General features: G+C 38.4%; 1 protein-coding gene across 1 annotated transcript in view; it reads left to right on the top strand.

The window, feature by feature from the left end:
• LOC124121002 (triadin-like) overlaps positions 1 to 17891 on the top strand; it is a 77190-nt gene that overhangs the window by 40904 nt on the left and 18395 nt on the right. The window contains exons 12-14 of the mRNA XM_048391892.1: positions 6499 to 6537; positions 8694 to 8735; positions 10208 to 10249. Coding sequence (XP_048247849.1) covers positions 6499 to 6537; positions 8694 to 8735; positions 10208 to 10249 — 123 coding nt within the window. The remainder of the gene's footprint in view (positions 1 to 6498; positions 6538 to 8693; positions 8736 to 10207; positions 10250 to 17891) is intronic.

The following is a 17891-nucleotide window of genomic DNA, read 5'->3' as shown; positions in this document are numbered from 1 at the left end:
GAAACATACTTTTGCCATGACTGTCGTTTATTTTGTTTAAATGTGCGACGAGCCTTGGCGTTCGAAATTTTGAATTGATTTAAGTTATGCACAGTTGGATGGGGACGAACATATTTTTCTACCTTCTTCCTAGCCTTTCTAGCTTGTTTGCAGTCCAGGTTAAACCATAGTTTACGGATGTGTGGAACCGTAGAGGACTTTTGGATACATTCATCAGCAATTACATTTAATTAATCAGACAAAACTTGAATAGGATCAGTAACATTTAGAAATAATTCAGACTGTAATCTTTGCGAGCACATTGTATGAAATAAAGACCAATCGGCCTTTGTAAAATTCCATCTGGATGATGGTGGAGCATCAGATGGATTTACGTTGAAATTACTGTGGGAAAATGGTCACTTCCACAAAGGTCATTGTGGACTGACCATTCAAATTCATTAAACAGATTGGCATCTGCAACAGATAAATCCAGAGAAGAGTACGAGCCCGTTGCAGGATGTAGATATGTGTTAGAGCCATCATTAAAAATACATAAATCATTATTTAAGAAGAAATCCTCGAGTATCTTACCTTTTGTATTGGTCCTATTACTGCCCCAAAGTAGATTATGGCCATTGAAATCTCCCATTATAATGCAGGGTTGAGAGAGCTGGTCATAAAGGGCATGGAGATCTGACTGATGTAGAGAGGATGATGGCTGAATATAGATTGAACACAAGTAAAAACAATATGCAGCGTAACACGCACTGCAACTGCCTGAAGAGGGGTATTGAGTGGAACAGGGCTATGAATGGTACTTTGACGCACCAAAATAGAAGATCCTCCAGTAGCCTTCTCACAAGGAGGAGAGAAGATATGGAAAGGGATCATAATGTCTTAAATCAAATTTGTCTGTGGATTTAAGGTATGTTTCCTGCAAACATAATGCTGATGGATTGAAGTCGTGAGTTAAAAGTTGTAAATCATTAAAATTGTGCCTTAGTCCTCTGCGGTTCTACTGAATGATGCGGTTAGAACTGGTCATGGTGGTTCTACTGGGGATCTTGACCCGGAAGGAGGTCTACTCCCATGGCCTGTCTGAGATGGAGTGATCTCCATCGCCAAAGGTTCAAATTGGTTGTGAACCTTAACAGATGGGGACTGACAGGAAGGCACCTCCAAGTGTTGGAGTGCCCTGACCGTTTTTTCAGTTTCTTTTTTTTTTCCTGTTTTTGTCAGATGTGAGTCTCTTTTATGTTGATGATTCTGGTTCCAATATTTGATTAGTAGGATTTGATGATTGTAGATCCTCTGTGAGGCTGATGTTGCTGTTTTGGTATCATCAGGAGATGTTTGAGGCGGGATATCTACGGTTTTCTGCTTATCACTCATCCAAGAGATGTTTGTCTGGCATCCGATAGATGTTGTAGGAACTTTAAAAATAGGAGTAGAAGTTACAGCTGCAGAGTAGGATTTTGTAGGAATATTTGGTGATTGAGATTGAACTAAGTTTTTGGAATGACGAAAAGAGACATAATTAGTGTGTTTTACTTTTGATATTTTGGATTGAAGGATAAACTTTGGACAGAGTTTGGATGAGGCCAAGTGGTCCCCATCACAATTTGCACATTTAATGGTGTCTGTGCACCGAGTACGCTCATGTGAGCCCTACAGTTCTATCAATCGAATCATTTAAAACCTTGGAAAGGCTATTTATTTTAATACTAAACAAAGAGACAGACTGAATACTGCCTTGTGGGACACCCTGATCCTGACTATAATGATCAGACAGGGTAGAACCAACACGAACTTGAAATTGTCTATCTGATAAAAATTTGGATATAAATTGAGGCAAACGGCCTCGTAATCCAAAATCATGTAAATCTTTTAAAATACCATGTGTCCATGTAGTGTCATATGCCTTTCTAAATCGAAAAGATAGACACTGCATGTTGCTTGTTTATAATGGCATTCTTAACGAATGACTCTAATCGAACCAAATGGTCAACGGTACTTCGATTTTTTTTCCGAAATCCACACCGAATATTAGTAATTAAATTATTGGATTCCAAGTACCTTTTTTTATCTATTGTTGACCATACGTTCCATGGTTTTGCAAACGCAGCTGGTCAATGAAATAGGTCTATAATTTGAGGGATCGGTATGATCCCTTCCTGGTTTTGGTATGGGAACATCTATGGCATCATGCCATGAAGGCGGAAAGTTGCTGGATGTCCATATTTCGTCAAATATTAATAGAAGGGTTTCTAAGCATGTTTCTGGTAAGTGTTTTAGAGTTGATAATGTATGTTATCAGCTCCTGTGGCAGTATCATGAGCCTGCCCAAGGGCAGTATGAAGCTCATGAATAGAAAATATTTCATTATAATCTTCCCCATTATCTGACTTAAAATTAATAGTTTTCTTTTCTTGCTGTTTTATATATTTTTGAAATTGAGGTACATAGTTAGATGAGGAAGAATGTTTAGCCAACGTTTCACCAAGTTTATTTGCAATATGTGTAGTATTTGTCAATAATTCATTCCCATTTTTAAGATGGCGAATGTTAGATTTAGAACCCTTACCTTTGATTCGTTGGATCATGTTCCATACTTTTGACATTGGCGTACATTTCGCCAAGACTGGCGTTTATTATGTTTTAACGTTCGCCGAGCTTTAGCATTCAAAATTTTCAATTGATTCAAATTATGTACCATAGGATGCCGACGGAAATAATGCTCTGCCTTTTTCCGAGCCTTCCGAGCTTGTTTGCAGGTAAAATTAAACCATGGTTTACGTATGTGTGGAATCGTAGAGGACTTAGGGATACAGGTATCAGCTATTTTGTTTAGTTCATCAGAGAACAGTTGTACAGCATCAGGGACATCGATAACCAGATCAGGTTTTAACTTGTCAGATGAAAGAATTTCAAGTAAAGGCAAGTTGGCTTTAGTGAAGTTCCATCGTGATGATGGAGGAACATCAGATGGAATAACAGCTTTGAGAATGGTTGGAAAATGGTCACTTCCACACAGGTCGTCATGGACTGACCATTCAAACTCATTCAGTAGATCAGAATCCACAATTGACAAATCCAGGTAGGAGTATGTACCTGTACCCGGATGTAAATAAGTGTAGGAATTATCATTAAAAAGACATAAATTGTTGTTGGAAATAAAATCTTCCAGGACTTTACCTTTATTGTTAGAATGTGCACTTCCCCTTAGGGGGTTGTGTCCATTCAAATCACAAATAATGATGCAAGGCTTGGGTAGCTGGTCATGGAGGGCCTGGAGATCAACATGCTGAAGAGATGAAGTCGGAGGAACATAAACAGAGCACAAAGTAAACACAATGTGCAAGGTAACACGGACAGCAATAGCTTGTAGTGGAGTAATCAGTGGAACAGGGCTGTGGATCACTCCCTGCTTCACCAAGATTGAAGACCCTCCAGTGGCTTTTGGCCCTGGAGGAGAAAAGAAATGATGTGAATTATATTGTCGTATATCAAGTTGATCTGTATCTTTAAAGTAGGTTTCCTGTAAGCAAAATGCTGACGGTTGAAAATTCTGTTTCAATAACTGTAACTGGAGATCGCGATCGGGATGGGGGTCCACTCCCATGAACTGGGAGTGAAGGACTGACCTCCATCTCCAGAGGTTCAAACTGATTGTGAATTTTTATAGATGTTGACTGAGTAGAAGGCACCTCCAAATGTTGAAGGGCCCTGGCCTTTTTTTTCAATTGCCTTTTTTTCTTTGAAGACATGTGGGCTTCGCTCTGAACTGTTTCAGGGACAATTTCATGTTCAGATGATGGATCTTCTGCAGGTGTTACAATGTCTGTCTGCAAGGCTGATGTTGAAACATTTGACAGAGAAAGAACAGACTCGGTATGGTCATCGAGAATGATCTGTTCATCCACCCACGATAACGTTGTTTGAGACAATGTTGTTCTCATGGTAGGTTTGGCAACAGGAGCAGGAGAGGAAACTGCAGCTAAATAGGTTAGAGTTGAATTAGTAGGAAGAGGCACCAACTTTTTTAGCTTCAAAGTATGAAATATTGCTAGTGTGTTTGACTTTTTGACTTTTTGCTTCACGATCATACAAGGGACAGGATTTGGATGAGGCCAAGTGTTCTCCATTGCAGTTTGCACACTTGATGCTGTTGGAGCACTCAGAGCCCTCATGAGCTCCGCCACAACGGGAACATACTGAGCTATTACGGCAAAACTTGGCCCCATGACCAAACTTTTGACATTTGAAGCATCGGAGTGGATTTTGTACATATACCTCCACTCCGATGTTGAAATATCCAGCTTTTATATTCTTTGGAATTGAAGAAAGTGAAAATGTAAACAGATAAGTATTTAGTTTGGTAATTGTGCCATCATCTTTCCTCTTCGTAAATCGCTTGACAGCAATTATTCCTTGATTTTTCAGCTCAGCTTCAATTTCCTCCTCACTCATGTCAGAAAGACAACGAGCCCTGTCTCTTACTATGCCTCTGCAGGAGTTCAGTGTCTGGTGCACTGAGACAACAACTGGAATATTCACAAACTGTTTTAATTTCAAGAGATTGTCAGATTGTTCTCTACGTGTACATTCCACTAACAGTGAACCGCTTCGGAGGCGTGTTACGTTTTTCACCTCTCCACAGACGCCTTTAATGCCCAAGGAGATAGCAAATGGGTTCAGTTTTAAAGGTGTCTCATCAGAAGATGAGATCACAATAAACCTTGGCCATGAGTCAACAATTTCAGACGAGTCTTCGTCGGACGATATAGACTCAACATGTCTCCGTTTATTCTTTGATGAACCAGATGGTATGGGAAGAGCCATGGTGTAAGTAAATGTTTCGATATCTCTGCTCCCCACCCGCCATGTAGTGTCAACAAGGACGATGGTGCAGTGGTAGCCCGCCGTACCACCAGGGCTACAGGGATGTTATACTCCAGCAAATAGATTCCATAGCTATTCAAGTTTCTGACTGAAGAAATGCCAGGCTGGTTCGCCCATGACACTTTTCTGGAGAAACTCAGAATTCAGAGGTTTATAATGCCAGATTGGCCCATGAGCCACCGCCTTCTGGCATAGGACTCTAGGCAAAATTGAAATGAACAGGATCAAGTTTATGATATATCCTGACCCAAATTTGGTTAATATATCTCGAAATTATTCAATTCAAGTATTCCATGCACAAGGGCATGGCGTGACCAGCCGATTGATAGAAACGGGCCCATTCTACCACCCGTCTAGGTGAAGTAAGGGTCGAAGTGGTGTGTTGGGCAAAGGAACACTGTTCCTGGTTCCAGTGCCCTCAACCACCAGAATCCCGTCCTCCACCGACACAGGGGCGCAACCCACGGCGAACAGGTTGCCCAATTCGGTCGCCTTTTACGACCAGCGACGGGGTGCTGGGGAAACATTCTGCCCCGGTTCCACACGGGGAAAGAGCTATTAGCGCTACCCAGCACTCACCACGAGGAGGTTGCTTTTCACGAGTGCTTTGAATGATCTTGAAATACTTACAACTGATATAATTGAAGGTCAGTTTCGCCCCCAGGGCTTTACACTCAAAAACGTATTATGTTCACGATAACGTAAGAAGTGTAGCAGGATGAAATTAAGTATTTTTATATTATCATCCTTTGGGTGAGGCATTGAAGTGGTACCGGTAAGGTTTTATGCAACCTTCTTTGAAAGTAGAGGTCACTGGAATGGTTATTCATAAGGCAGTCCTGCTTGTCTGTGTACTTCACTGGCTCCATGGTCTAGTGGTAGAGCGTCTTACCGGAGAGAGGGCCGTTGGGGTTTGATGGCTGCTGACATGAGAGCACGCGTGTAAGAGATAGCTCCCATGTTTTTCATCCGTAAGTCACCACAATCCAACACGATCTGACACTAAATGACTCACACCAGAACAAATAACGCATATAGAGGGAAGTCGGACCCCTCAGCGGCTTACCTAATAGCTTTTCTCTACCCGAAAGACAAAACTACGTTGGACTCGGACAAATCCAACCAACAAGGTACCACACGAACCACCATGCTTGAAGTCGACAAAGAAGAAATGAAAAACTTCATAGCCGAGTGTCTGCAACAGCATACATCCGAAATTACCTGCAGCATAACATAGATTTCTACCTTGCAAACGACTATAAATGACAATTTGGAAACCATGAACTTTAACGCTAATGGTATACACGTAAGCCAGAACACCGGAATTTAATTAAGTGTTGCTGAATTTAACTCCACTTTCTAAAGTTTGCAAAACAAATGACAATATACTTTCGAAAGCGCAAACTGTCCCAGCAGTGTGTAAACAATGAAAAAACATAACCGATATTTTACAAGGTGTATAGGTGCTATAATGTCAAGTTGTTAACTTTCTCATGGGTTTGTTCCTTGGATATAAAATGAATGCTAAAAATTGAATTTGTTTACATTGATATCTTAATGAGAATAAACGTGATTTCATAAGTAATATGCAATGTTCGTATGTTCCTGTTACAGCGGAAACAGAACGACCACCAGAACGACAACCAACACGAGGTAAGTCTCTTATCTATCTCAGTGCCACAGATACAGAGAACTTCACGAATGCTTAGCACAACCAGTGCTGGCGCAATGTTCTTGAAATATATATATAAATATTCGCGCGCGCGTGCGTGCGTGCGTGTGTGTGAGAAAATTTGAGCCAATGTATTCAACGAATAGACGACTGGATAGCTTAAAATAGGAGAAAATACTACAGTGTGTACATAGGGTCATTAGGGTTATCGGTGACGTTTTTGAATGATCATAGGAGATTTCATAAAAGACAGATACCCGTGATCACTAACATATTATTTTTGAAATTACTTTCTCCGAATAAATATGCGAAATTTTAATTTCAAAACATGCTGTAAATAATGCCGTGAATGGTGAGAAAAGTAATTTGTAAAAAATGGCGACATTTATGCAAACAATGACATAACAATGACATAACAATGACATAATAAGTAATATATGGATTATATATATATAAATATATAGGATTGGGCAATTAGGAGAACTCCTTGCCCATGACCCTGGGGCTAAGCTGTAACACGCCGGATATGTCCTAGGGTACGCACAATATGTAGGCAAACTATGGTGAGAAAAGTAATAAATGATAACATGCAGATGATTGTTCAAAGGGATGTGGATGGTTAAACAAAATAATTCATGCCTAAAAACTTCTTCAATATGGCGAAAAACAAAGAAGTGCTTGCCGAAATGCATTATGGGTCAATTTGCCAAGGCACTGTGGGTAGTATTGTTTGATAGATAATACTGTTAGTTTGACAAAGCATAATGCTATTTATTCCCTACGACGTATATATGTATACTGTTATGCAAATGCACAATACATTTGAATGGGCCATATTAAAATGCAGTGCTGGACACAAAGTAGATACGCCGTACCTGTGGACTGGGGTAAGATAGCATCAGAGAGCATGTAAATGAAAATACACACACGGTCGAGACCTGCGTAACTGATACGTAGAAAACCAGCATGGTACACGGAACGTAACTTTGTATTGATGCGTTATGGATATTGAAAATGGCGATTTTTTGCTTTGCCTAAAATGACATTGGATGATATCACAGAACAGGGAATATCCCTGAAGTATTCGAATTTGTGAAGTGTATTTGTGTGCGTGATGTATGTTGACTTTTATTCGACTTCAAAGTGAGGGTTAAAGAGGAGGGACATATATGTCCGTCTGGCATCCAGGGAGTTTAACAATAAAATGACGTCACACATGTCAAGCTTCACATCTTACAGTTTTATTTCATGACACATGATACTATTTGAATCTATTAAACTGAAACTCGTTACAGGTTACGCGCATTTTACACTCACGCATGTGACATTAGTTGGCTGCACACGGATTGAGCACTCTTGAAACCAATGCAATGAAGCACCAGTGTCACATGTTTGTGTCATGCGTTCTCAACACATGTAATTCAAAAGGGAAATCAACTTCTAGGTCGTGGTGTATATGCGGGTAAAGTATGAGGATGTAAAAAAAACGACGTTTGCACATTTGAGGTGCAATATTTTGTTTTGCGACAACCCTCGGTTTACTGACTCTGATCTGACCTGCCCTTGTGTTATACGCTTAATCCCTAGTACCATCTTTTAACATCTGTTGGTATGACCACCTTTCTTTCGCTCTAAGGTCTGACGCTCTATCGACTAGATTACGTGCGTGGTCCTTCATAGGAGGTAGGATCTTGCCATTGGCAAATAGCTTTGAAAAGTGATACATACTTATATGAATGATAACAGTTGCAACTAAGTACAGACGTTACTGATAATCTTCGAAGTTGTTCCATAGTGACGAATGAACTCTGAATAAACATCATCTTTCAGGCACTAACATCTCTGGTAGGGACATAGGCATATTGGAAATACCTGTCTGACACACAGGTCACATAGTTGCTACAATGCAAATCGTTGATGCTCTTCTGGTTTTGTTCCTTGCGAATTGTATGAATATATTCCCAATTCATGTATGACATATCATAACAGCTTATTTTTATATTTTTGTTTCGAATGTAACAGTGGTATTTAATGAATGCATAACGATTGCCGTTTGCAATTTATATCTCGATCAAATGGTGAATTAAAACAATCAATTCTATAACGATGCGCCTATCTTGCTTATCCAATAATACAGGGAAAAACGAAACACGTGAATTGGCAAGGGAATCAACTCACGGTAAGTATACTCTGAATACCTAACATAGACTTAGAAACGTATATACACTTCAAAACAAGAAACGCATAGGTGGTACAATGTTTTCAAAAGTAATTGATTTGGTAATGATTTGGTTCGTTATCATATTTCCACTAACAGTTTCAACGCGCATGAATGCTTTGTCTATGAAATCCCTTGCTTCCAGGTTCAAGAAATAATTAGTTTCTCCCATTTCCACTCAAAAAGCTCTTGATCTTACTAACATTCCATTGGTTTTATCCCGACGTATTTCTTAAAGGTCTCCATTTATCAGTTCAATATCATTTTCTAAGTCCCTTTTTAATAAGTTTCATTATGAAGTGATATGGTTGGTTGTTGTAGTGTACCCGAACAAAATTGTGCTTCCGCGAATCATTTGTATTAATACTTCCCAAAACATCTGATTGCTAATTATGAATTCATCTTCACCAGTTTCTACATTATTGTACTATTCTCTTGTTTCAATTATGACGTTTTTGATACTTTTGACATATTCCAGGACTAATAAAGAGAATGATTAAAATTCCAAAAGTAAGTCTGGTAGTTTGAGATTTATCGAAGTAGGTGAATGGTCGGATTTAAAACGAGGTTCTATTTACAAATTTTGCAACAGAATATAGAAAATCATGGGATTATAAAAAATATCGTTGTCGCTAAGTAAATCGTTTTTCTGTTGGTCGAAAATCTCACCGGGGATATCGTATATCAAAGTCTTCCTTTAGTCTAAATAATCATAGTCTGGCTTTAGGATTCCTAATATGTTTGTGATTATGAGAATCTGGAAAAATAATATTGGATAATATTCCAATCTCAACAAAGAAGTAATTTATGCGAATCTGGTGATCTCATCAAGTCATCAATTTCATCGTAGAACTTCGGGGTATCTGTACTAGGCCCAAATACATCGATATGGCTAATTTGTACTCATTAATGGTAAGTTGTTATACCAGAATGTTTCCTTTTTTTGTCTACATTTTCTTGTCATTGTATACAACAAATAGAAGAATGCTTTTCTTAAGAATTGCAAATATCTCCAGACGCTTGAATCTTTATTCTATCCTTCTTCCATTATATGATGTTATTTCCTGGATCGGGCTGCCGTGCTGGAAATAATGACCAAACCGCCACAAGCAAAAACTCTCCTTTGACATTTGGTGAACTCCGTTTCACTTTGTAATGTTTTAAATACTCGCACTTGAAGCCTTGTAGAAGTCACAGATGCGTTTCTGTTTTTGGAGAGTATAACGCCGAAGAATATAATGAAATAATTTCAAAATATTGTTTCTACAAAAATAAACTATGCAATGAGAAAACGTCAACACACGACTTCTACAAATATATAAATTGTACAAGCAGTTTCATACAGTTTGAGATTTGTTTAAGTTTGTCTTCAATTTAAAGCCGAAAGAGGGATTTCAGAAACAATATGCTTTGTTTGTATGTTCCTGTTTCAGGGGAGACAGAAAAACCAAAATGGTTCAGGCAATTTACACAACGTGAGTATTTTATGAGTCTCAATGCTTTCCCTTTCTGGCGATCTTTAGATACGTGGTGAACTATATTCGTGTGAGTGGGTGAGTGGGTGGGTGAGTGAGTGAGTAAGTGAGTAAGTGAGTGAGTGAGTTACAGTTTAACGTCACATCGGCAATATTTCAGCCATATCGTGACGAAACAAAATTTGATATTTACAATATATATTAAACTGTATAAAATTCTGCCGACAAAGAGCAATATAATAACTAGAACATCACAGATTTTCGTAAAACTAGTTTGAGAACAAATTAAAATAGATAACTAACTGATCATTTAACAACAGATTTTTACAAACTGGCTATAGATCGCCACCAACTGAAGGTTGATCACCGCGCTGGGGACCATGGGGACTTACAGTACTTTTGCTACCTGCACTGAACCCAGTCGGATTTACTACTTCCCTTCAACAACTGGCGATTGTATGCAAAGTTAGCCACAAGTAAAAATACAAATATTCTACGTTTAAAAGTGTAGTAGGCAGAAATATTCTTTGAATGACATGGACTTACGATATCCTCTTAGGGGGACAATAATTTTAAACTTCGTCAACCCCCTTTGAGGATACGGTCAGTAACAAACTCTGATATGATTTCATTCTACTTATTTACATTTTTTTATACACAATACATATTAACAAATTTTATTAAATAGTTCTATTTCTTTTAAAAAAATCAATAATTAAATGAGAACTTATAGTATTTAAAAGATCCTTTATAGATTTGACCTGAAAATATTTATCCCTTGTGATGGAAAAATCTACACAGTCTAGCAAAACATTCTTTCATCACAAGGGATACAGAACGGAGGATCCTCACCTTTCAACAAATATTCGTGGGTGTAACGGCAATGGCCAATACGACATCGTCACATAATGACCTCTTCAAATCTGGACTGACAACCCAAGCAGGTGTAACCGATATTTGGTTTAATGTCATGTAATATATTGCTACCTACTTGGGTGTCCCACTTCTTTTGCATCAGATCTCGTATGTTACCTTTGATGCCAACATGGCTTGGTAGCCAGGAAAAAACGATGTCGTATTGGCCAGTAGGACGTTCATTATATAATTCAAGTATTTCGATTAAAAGTGGATGTTTGGTAGATCGGAAAATATAATAAATTGTTCATCCTTTGATTGTTTACGAATGTATTCTTGTGCTGTTAATATGGCCTTTGATTCAGCTGTAAAAATGGAACAGTTATCTGGTATTCTAGATGATACTGGATCCAATGATGGTGGCACTGGCAACTGAGTCACCATCCTTTGATCCATCTGTAAATATAGATTTATAAGTATCATATTTGTTTCTTAACTGATTATACTCTTGTTGAAAAATTAGTTGATTCGTTTCAGATTTTAACAATTTAGTTAAGGTTAGATCCACCTCTGGTTTCACTAACTGCCATGGAGGGGAAGTCAAAAGTTGGGTGGGCGCTATATTTTCGAGATTTATTTTAGCAGCCGAAATGGACGATTGTATTCTTAGGCCGAGGGGTGGAATAAGTGATGATTCTTTTTGCATATAGGTCCTTATAAAGAGGCTTAAAAACACAGTCATAGGCTGGATTGGATTTCAACGAACGTAATTTAGAAATATATTGCAAAGATAATTTAACGCGACGTTGTTTAAGTGAAGGCTCATCAGTCTCCACGTACAGACTATGAAATTTGAGAAGTTCTAAAGGCTCCAAGGCAAAGCCTCAGGCCCTGATGATGACTAGAATCCAGTTTTTAAAAATTGCTTTTGCATGCTCCACCATAGACGATGGAGCCGTAATCAAGTTTAGCGCGGATGAGGGCTCTGTACAGTTGGAGGAGGGTTTTCTGATCCCCTCCCCATTTTGCATTTGGAACTACTTTTATTATATCCGGAGCCTTCAGGCATTTAGTTTTTAAATAATTTATGTGTGGCAGAAAGGTCAAGTGGTGGTAAAAAATAATACCAAGAAACGCCTCTTTGACAACTTTGATAGGAGCACCATCCAAAACTAAATCAGGGTTCTTATGCGGCTTATACTTTCTACAAAAATGAATGCAGTTGGTCTTGGCTTTTGAAAATTTAAAGCCATTTTCCAGAGACCATTTGTGGATTTTGTTTAAACACAATTGTAGTTGCCTTTCAATGGTATGCATGTTTTTACCACGACAAGAAACCTTAAAATCATCCACAAGAAAAATTAAAATCATCCACAAGTAATGATCCATCAAGTGCATCGTTTAAAACCTTCGACAAACTGTTTATCTTTGTTCTAAACAATGTCACAGACAAGATACTGCCTTGTGGGACATCCTGATTATAATGGTCAGACAGGGTTGAACCCACACGAACTTGAAATTGTCTATTTTTAAAAAAAACTGAGATGTAAATAGAGGCAAACTAAACCAAAATCATGTAGATCTTTTAAAATACCATACTTCCATGAGGTATCAAATGTTTTTTCGCGATCGAAGAATATTGATACAGCATGTTGTTTATTTATTATTGAATTTTTAATAAAGGATTCTAAACGTACTAAATGATCGATGGTACTACGATTTTTGAAGAAACCACATTGAATGTTAGTGATGAGATTGTTGGTTTCCAAGTACCAAACTAAACGATTCTTTATCATACGTTCCATAGTCTTACAAACGCAGCTAGTAAGGGATATCGGCCGATAATTAGAGGGATTGGTATGATCTCGACCAGGATTAGGTATAGGAATGACAGTAGCATTTCGCCATGATGATGGCAAATTACCAGAAGTCCAAATATTGAGCATTGTTTCTAAATATGATTCAGGTAAAAGTTTAAGGGGCTGATAATGAATATTATCAGGCCCCGAAGCAGTATCATGAGCTTGCCCAAGGGCGGTTTGGAACTCATGAATTGAAAATACTTAATTTTAACTAAGATAACGGTGAGGATTATAATGAAGTTTAATAGAAATAGGTGTTCGTGAATTAATTTTAGAAACATACTTTTGCCATGACTGTCGTTTATTTTGTTTAAATGTGCGACGAGCCTTGGCGTTCGAAATGTTGAATTGATTTAAGTTATGCACAGTTGGATGGCGACGAACATATTTTTCTACCTTCTTCCTAGCCTTTCTAGCTTGTTTGCAGTCCAGGTTAAACCATAGTTTACGGATGTGTGGAACCGTAGAGGACTTTTGGATACATTCATCAGCAATTACATTTAATTAATCAGACAAAACTTGAATAGGATCAGTAACATTTAGAAATAATTCAGACTGTAATCTTTGCGAGCACATTGTATGAAATAAAGACCAATCGGCCTTTGTAAAATTCCATCTTGATGATGGTGGAGCATCAGATGGATTTACGTTGAAATTACTGTGGGAAAATGGTCACTTCCACAAAGGTCATTGTGGACTGACCATTCAAATTCATTAAACAGATTGGCATCTGCAACAGATAAATCCAGAGAAGAGTACGAGCCCGTTGCAGGATGTAGATATGTGTTAGAGCCATCATTAAAAATACATAAATCATTATTTAAGAAGAAATCCTCGAGTATCTTACCTTTTGTATTGGTCCTATTACTGCCCCAAAGTAGATTATGGCCATTGAAATCTCCCATTATAATGCAGGGTTGAGAGAGCTGGTCATAAAGGGCATGGAGATCTGACTGATGTAGAGAGGATGATGGCTGAATATAGATTGAACACAAGTAAAAACAATATGCAGCGTAACACGCACTGCAACTGCCTGAAGAGGGGTATTGAGTGGAACAGGGCTATGAATGGTGCTTTGACGCACCAAAATAGAAGATCTTCCAGTAGCCTTCTCACCTGGAGGAGAGAAGCAATGGAAGGAATCATAATGTCTTAAATCAAATTTGTCTGTGGATTTAAGGTATGTTTCCTGCAAACATAATGCTGATGGATTGAAATCGTGAGTTAAAAGTTGTAAATCATTAAATTGTGCCTTAGTCCTCTGCAGTTCTACTGAATGATGCGGTTAGAACTGGTCATGGTGGTTCTACTGGGGATCTTGACCCGGAAGGAGGTCTACTCCCATGGCCTGTCTGAGATGGAGTGATCTCCATCGCCAAAGGTTCAAATTGGTTGTGAACCTTAACAGATGGGGACTGACAGGAAGGCACCTCCAAGTGTTGGAGTGCCCTGACCGTTTTTTTCAGTTTCTTTTTTTTTTCTGTTTTTGTCAGATGTGAGTCTCTTTTATGTTGATGATTCTGGTTCCAATATTTGATTAGCAGGATTTGATGATTGTAGATCCTCTGTCTGTGAGGCTGATGTTGCTGTCTTGGTATCATCAGGAGATGTTTGAGGCGGGATATCTACGGTTTTCTGCTTATCACTCATCCAAGAGATGTTTGTCTGGCATCCGATAGATGTTGTAGGAACTTTAACAATAGGAGTAGAAGTTACAGCTGCAGAGTAGGATTTTGAAGGAATATTTGGTGATTGAGATTGAACTAAGTTTTTGGCATGACGAAAAGAGACATTATTAGTGTGTTTTACTTTTGATATTTTGGATTGAAGGATAAACTTTGGACAAAGTTTGGATGAGGCCAAGTGGTCCCCATCACAATTTGCACATTTAATGGTGTCTGTGCACCGAGTACGCTCATGTGAGCCCTACAGTGGACACAGACTGTGTTACGGGTGCAGGTCTGGGCACCATGTCCAAACTTTTGACATTTGTAACATCGGAGTCGGTTTGGGACATAAACCTCCACTCCGATGTTAAAATATCCGGCTTTGATGGAATCAGGAATTTTCGAAAGTGAAAATGTGAAGAGATACGTGTTAGTCTGAATGATGTTGTTATCCTGTTTTCTCGTGAATCGTTTGACGGCTGTAACCCCTTGTTCAACAAGTTCAACAACAATTTCACCTTCACTCATGTCAGAAAGACATCGGCTCTGTCTCTTATGATGCCTTGACATGAGTTCAGCTTTCTACGTGCTGAGACAGCAACCTCTACATTTGCGAATTGGCTGAGTGATAACAAGTTGAGAGATTGCTGTCTCCGTATGCACTCCACAAATATGGAGCCATTACGGAGGAGGTGACATTTTTAACCTCACCACAACAGCCATTGATAGCCTTCAAAATGGCAAATGGGTTTAATTTCATGATTTGATGCCTCGATCACAATGATTCGACTCCAGGAATCCAGTTGGCGATCAATTACATCATCAGATGAGCTAGCATCTAAATGTTTTCTTTTAGAACCAGAGTGTTTTGTCGACATAATGAGATAAAGTGGTTCTGCACCCCTGCTCCCCACCCACCATCGAGTTTCAACAAGGACGGTGTCTTATTGCATTGGATATCCAAAATGCAAAACACCAGGGCTGCAGGGGTGTTATACTCCAGCAAATATGACATGAATAGCTATATTTGTCTACAAAATGTATTGCTAAGCTGGTTCTGCCTATTACAATAACCTAGAGACATACAGAATTCAGCGGTCAACATTACCAGATTGGCCCATGAGCCACCGCCTTCTGGCATAGGACTCTAAGCAATATATATTTATTTCAATAAATGTGATTTATAAAAAACAAGCAATACATTTGTGATGAATATAATACATGCAAGTGCACATATAATAAATAGAAGTAATACACACAGGGCTTGGCGTGACCAGCCGATTGATAGAACCGGGCCCATTCTACCACCCGTCTAGGTGAAGTTAGGGTCAAAGTAGTGTGTTAGGCAATGGAACACAGTTCCAGGAACCAGTGCCCTCAACTACCAGACTCCCTTCCTCCACCGACACAGGGGCGCAACCCACGGCAACCAGGTTGCCCAATTTGGTCGCCTTTTACGAACAGCTGGATAACCCTTTTGAATGATCTTGAGTGAGTGAGTGAATATCTAAAGTCACATCAGCAATATTTCATTTTTTATTTCAACAAAAATGTATACAATTTGTTTTTGATTTAGAAAATTTGAAACCGTTTTCTAAGGACCATTTATTTATTTTATTTAGACATAATTGCAATTGTCTTTCAATAGTATGCATATTTTTAACGGCGACAAGATATATTAAAATCATCCACAAAAAGTGATCCATCAATCGAATCATTTAAAACCTTGGAAAGGCTATTTATTTTAATACTAAACAAAGTGACAGACTGAATACTGCCTTGTGGGACACCCTGATCCTGACTATAATGATCAGACAGGGTAGAACCAACACGAACTTGAAATTGTCTATCTGATAAAAATTTGGATATAAACTGAGGCAAACGGCCTCGTAATCCAAAATCATGTAAATCTTTTAAAATACCATGTTTCCATGTAGTGTCATATGCTTTTCTAAATCGAAAAAGATAGACACTGCATGTTGCTTGTTTATAATGACATTCTTAACGAATGACTCTAATCGAACCAAATGGTCAACAGTACTTCGATTTTTCCGAAATCCACACCGAATATTAGTAATTAAATTATTGGATTCCAAGTACCTTTTTTTATCTATTGTTGACCATACGTTCCATGGTTTTGCAAACGCAGCTGGTCAATGAAATAGGTCTATAATTTGAGGGATCGGTATGATCCCTTCCTGGTTTTGGTATGGGAACATCTATGGCATCATGCCATGAAGGCGGAAAGTTGCTGGATGTCCATATTTCGTCAAATATTAATAGAAGGGTTTCTAAGCATGTTTCTGGTAAGTGTTTTAAGAGTTGATAATGTATGTTATCAGCTCCTGTGGCAGTATCATGAGCCTGCCCAAGGGCAGTATGAAGCTCATGAATAGAAAATATTTCATTATAATCTTCCCCATTATCTGACTTAAAATTAATAGTTTTTTTCTTTTCTTGCTGTTTTATATATTTTTGAAATTGAGGTACATAGTTAGATGAGGAAGAATGTTTAGCCAACGTTTCACCAAGTTTATTTGCAATATGTGTAGTATTTGTCGATAATTCATTCCCATTTTTAAGATGGCGAATGTTAGATTTAGAACCCTTACCTTTGATTCGTTGGATCATGTTCCATACTTTTGACATTGGCGTACGTGAGTTTATTTTTGAAACAAAATTTCGCCAAGACTGGCGTTTATTTTGTTTTAACGTTCGCCGAGCTTTAGCATTCAAAATTTTCAATTGATTCAATTTATGTACCATAGGATGCCGACGGAAATAATGCTCTGCCTTTTTCCGAGCCTTCCGAGCTTGTTTGCAGGTTAAATTAAACCATGGTTTACGTATGTGTGGAATCGTAGAGGACTTAGGGATACAGGTATCAGCTATTTTGTTTAGTTCATCAGAGAACAGTTGTACAGGATCAGGGACATCGATAAACAGATCAGGTTTAAACTTGTCAGATGAAAGAATTTCAAGTAAAGGCAAGTGAAGTTCCATCGTGATGATGGAGGAACATCAGATGGAATAACAGCTTTGAGAATGGTTGGAAAATGGTCACTTCCACACAGGTCGTCATGGACTGACCATTCAAACTCATTCAGTAGATCAGAATCCACAATTGACAAATCCAGGTAGGAGTATGTACCTGTACCCGGATGTAAATAAGTGTAGGAATTATCATTAAAAAGACATAAATTGTTGTTGGAAATAAGATCTTCCAGGACTTTACCTTTATTGTTCGAATGTGCACTT

The sequence above is a fragment of the Haliotis rufescens genome, unplaced genomic scaffold (assembly GCF_023055435.1).
Source record: "Haliotis rufescens isolate VD_foot unplaced genomic scaffold, xgHalRufe1.0.p SCAF_101, whole genome shotgun sequence".
Lineage (NCBI taxonomy): Eukaryota > Metazoa > Mollusca > Gastropoda > Lepetellida > Haliotidae > Haliotis > Haliotis rufescens.
Note: the sequence above shows the minus strand (reverse complement) of the source record. Positions and strands in the feature narration are given on the sequence as shown.